At 34.4% G+C, this 4,232-nt stretch overlaps 1 protein-coding gene across 2 annotated transcripts; it reads left to right on the forward strand.

Moving 5' to 3' along the window:
* Positions 1–1,268, forward strand: LOC122613948. 2 transcript variants are annotated; one of them, XM_043788383.1, is made up of 4 exons: positions 1–139; positions 263–443; positions 495–753; positions 802–1,268. In XM_043788383.1, coding segments are annotated over exons 1-4 (798 nt in total). In that variant the 5' UTR covers positions 1–137; the 3' UTR covers positions 1,158–1,268. The 2 variants fall into 2 exon arrangements, with proteins under 2 accessions (XP_043644318.1, XP_043644320.1); XM_043788385.1 differs by having other exon boundaries at positions 7–140; positions 348–443.
* The last annotated feature ends 2,964 nt before the right edge of the window (positions 1,269–4,232 follow it).

Here is a 4,232-nt window from a genome sequence, read left to right on the forward strand (position 1 = left end):
CTGTCAAAGGAAAGCCACACAAGTTGCAAATGACAACAGAAAATAGGGAATACAAGATAAAATAAAATATACGAAAGAATATAGTTTTTATCGTCTAGATATAACATTATATGTCTTGCAATTAAATCCCCGGCGTAATGTAAGTAGAGCAACTGCGTATTCAAAGGAATATGCTGTGTTGAAATTTGTGTTCATAACAATTTCAGGAGGAAATTTCTGAGATGGCAGTAATAATTATTTTGGGTTTTTCGGATTGTTTCAGGGGTAAGCACAGAACAGCCCAACAGGATGCAATCTTCGTAGCATTCATGGAACGGCATCCAATCATCTCGAAAAATTATCTTAAAGGCGACAAGCAAGCGGCGGAGGCAGCGTGGAAGAGATTGTCAAATGAACTAAATAGTGTTGGACCCCCTGTCAAGGAAGCCAGCGAATGGAAACGGGTAAATACAAGTAAATTAAACTAGCTACCATTTTAGACAATCTTTGAACAGGTTTGGAAAGACTGGAAAAGTTGTATTCGAAAAAAAATTACTAATAATCGGCTAGAGGACTCTAAGGCTACTGGCAAAGGATCGCTATACCAAGATACTCTCACTCCCCTGGAGGATGCAGTTGCTGTAATCTGCGACTTATACGATATGGCAGACACCATCGCCGAAGCCTGTCCCAGGGCTCAATCTGAAATGAGCCACGGAGTTTCTCTAAAATGCATAAAAACCGACCAAGACGATTCCACGGTGACAGATAATCGTAAGCAAGCATTTAAGTAAAGCTTATTTTACCACTATTATTTTTCAGACGAGTATGAGGATGAAGATTGCTCTATCAATATTAGACCTTTGAGTGTTCAGTTAGAGCATAGCTTTAGCGCTAACACTTCACATACTACTCATAAAAAAAGAAAGCGTAGTAAAGAAAATGCTTCAGAAATGGAACAAGAACGTTCTGTTCCGGTTCTTTTGGATATAGCAAGAGAGCTTAGTGACTTAAATAGACGATCCCGCTTAAACGCCCAGCGAACTAAAGCTAACACCGATGCATTATTAGCACTGGGTACGCAGATAGCGGATTTAATGCAGCAGCAGTTAAAGGAACGTAAGCGACTTAACGCCATAATGGAGAAATTTGTACTGAAAATGGAATCCACCGATTAGAGCCAACAAAAAGATTGAAGATGATCGATTGAAAATAATTTTAAATATCCGATTTTTCAATTCGCTATTAGCTAATCATCTTTGATAATAAAAAAATAAATAAAAAAACTATTACAGAATATCTACTCATAGCAATGGATAATTGTAAGAATAAGGTATTTATATTCGTAAACTAAATTATCAGCAATAAAATCCACACATAAATCATCGCATTTGTCTTGCACCGCGGTTTTAAAGTTATAGAATTAAAACAACTTTAAAAGATTTCGATTGACTTATTAAATAAGAATTTTCCTGTTTAGCACCAAAGTCAAGACTCGGAATCAACAAAATATAAAATTCATTAAAGTAATTAAAAAATATCTAATATAAGACAGCGTTACTTAATATCGAAACCATAAAATAATGTTTTTGGTATACCGGTAGTAATTGGCAAAACAAATAAAAAAAACAAACAAAAAAATCAAAACAAAAGTGTGGGCGCGGCACTTCTGGGTGATTTATGGTAAGTAGAGTAGGCGTGGCAGCCATCTTAATCAAACTTGAATTGCGTAAGACTTGCTAGAATCTGTATGCATAATCTCAACAAAAGCTTTAATTGTTTCCGAGATCACAGCGTTCATTTGGATAGACAAATACAATAAATATAAAAAATAACAAACATTTTTCCATTACTTTTAATGTAAAACAAAAATATTTCTGCCTACATATGCAAAAGTTTCCACTGTACGTTTAACTTTATTATTTTAATGATATCTAAGTTTCTTTAAAAAATAAGTTTTTAAAATGTCGTTTAAAATTTTTTGTTTGATTTGTTTTCGAATTTTTATAAAAAAAACCATATAGAAAAAATTTGTACATAATTTAGTAGTAAATCTTACTGTAAATCTTCACAAAACTTGATATCGGAAAATGTATAAGATTAAAAGGCTTTGTTTGTTTTTGTTTGATAACAATGTCATCAGTTAAAGTGCAAGAAAAATGTCCGGAAAGATAACGGTTAAAACAAAAGGAAACAATTAAAAATTATAAAACTTTTACTTACCTTTGTTTAATGATTAAATAAAATTCCTATATGTATTGTCACCAAAATATATACAAAACGAACACCCGTTACGTGTTTTCAATGTTTTTACACCGAAAGAACCGTGAACTAAACGCACAAGCTTTAACTCCAGCCAGGAATCGAAGAAATTTAAAACATAGTTCATCAAGATTAGATATTCATCACCAAAAAAAATTCCCACGCGGCGCGTGCATATCTCGCGCTTGCACTTTTTTCCCGAAACGACCTGAGAGCTGAGCGCGCACACACCTCCGCTCCAGTCAAGAACCGAAAAACAACTGAAGCAGATCATCTAGATTAAGTTCTACATCACAAGGAGACGACACCGATCACTGTCGTGTGTCTCTCTATCTCTGTCTCTCTGCAGCGGACTTTATACTCTTTCAATGCACACACATTTACAAACGTACCCAAAAGCACACGCAAATGCAAAAACAGTTTTTGTTGTAAAAAATGAAGTACCACAAATACAAGCGCTACCAGACATAACAGGACTCTTGAGCATTCAAAAACAATTTGCATTGGTATTAGCAAACTAACGGAAAAGTCAATAAAGTTTTTGTTGCGAGAAAATGAAAACAAAACGCAAAAACGTTTTGGTAAATGGCATTGTCAATGCGCTGAACAGCACATGTATATGACGATTGCTTTTTCTTAGAAAGAGAAGTTGGCAAACACAAAATAAGCTGAAAGAGCAATGGCGTGGGTATGTTTGATTTACAGTAGGTTATTACTTGGTTTTCTTTGTCACGTTTGTTTTGTACGTTCGCAGAGAGCGTGCATCGGCTTTATTGAATTGCAGTGCTAATACTATTTGTTATTCGGTTTGTTTTTTGCCATCAGCATTTTGAGTGCAAAACTTTGAACTTAAATAAATAAGGCGCAACGTAAAACTAGATGCCCAACTTAAAAATATATGCACCACCAAAAACACATGTATATACATATGTATGCGCGGCTATAGAAAAAACAATCGTCGTATACATGTGTTGCTCAGCGCATTGACAATGCCTTTTGCAAACGTTTCCTTGCGTTTTGATTTCATTCTCTATTTTCCCGTTGAGATTCGCAACAACAACTTCATTGACTTTACATTTCGCTAATACCAATGCAATTTGTTCTTAAATGCTCGAAAGTTCTACTATGTCTGGTAGCGCTTATATTTGTGAAACGTTATTTTCATTACTAACCAAATAACAACGTAAAATTTTGGTGGCATTATTAACTTGTTCTTGAACAAATACTAATACATACATAAATATATATCTAGTTAATAAGAAAATTATATTATGAAAATATTGTTTTTTATCATCTGGTTAATCTTTTTCAATCTGATACCAGTAGAAAAAAGCTAAAATAAATGTAAATATATTTTAATATTATTATCGTGTGATATCTTCAATGGTTTTTTTCACAGTATATAAAATTAAAGAAACGGTTGCGTTTATGTACATATTTGCGTGTTTGGTGATTTGCTCTGCCATAAACAGCTTTTAGACACCTGCTGTAAATGTGGTGGTTATTGAAAGAGTAGAAAATGCGCAAAGAGAGCGAGAGCAAGATATGGCGTTGCAAGTGGCCGAGATCGTTGACGCCTCCTTGTGACGTAAAACTTAAGCTAGGCGATCTGTTTTCAGTGGTTTTTCGGTTCTTGACTGAAATGGTGTGTGCGCGAAAGCTTTCAGTTATTTTCGTAGACAAAAGTGCAAGCGCACGATATGTACGCGTCATTTTATCAATTTTTTTGGCGATGAAAACTTAATTTTGTTGAACTGTTTTCTGAAGTTCTTCGATTCCTGGTTCGAGTTCAAGTGTGTGCGTTCGGTTCTCTGTAGTTTCGGTGCAACAGTATGGAAAACATGTAACGACGCATTTGTTTTATATATCTTTTTGTGACAATAAATTTGGGAACGGTTCTAATCATTAAACAAAGGTAAGTGCGAATAATACCTGTTTTTCATAAAGATTTTTTTGCTGGTAGCCTAGAGAGCTTTGCAATTAAAATTATT

The sequence above is a fragment of the Drosophila teissieri genome, chromosome 2R, assembly GCF_016746235.2.
Source record: "Drosophila teissieri strain GT53w chromosome 2R, Prin_Dtei_1.1, whole genome shotgun sequence".
Taxonomy (NCBI): domain Eukaryota; kingdom Metazoa; phylum Arthropoda; class Insecta; order Diptera; family Drosophilidae; genus Drosophila; species Drosophila teissieri.

Bases quoted from the DNA above. Each gene is read 5' to 3' on its own strand.
- LOC122613948 (XM_043788383.1), top strand. The intron at 444-494 runs GTAAATACAAGT...ATCTTTGAACAG, and splicing joins AAGCCAGCGAATGGAAACGG to GTTTGGAAAGACTGGAAAAG. The intron at 754-801 runs GTAAGCAAGCAT...ATTATTTTTCAG, and splicing joins TTCCACGGTGACAGATAATC to ACGAGTATGAGGATGAAGAT.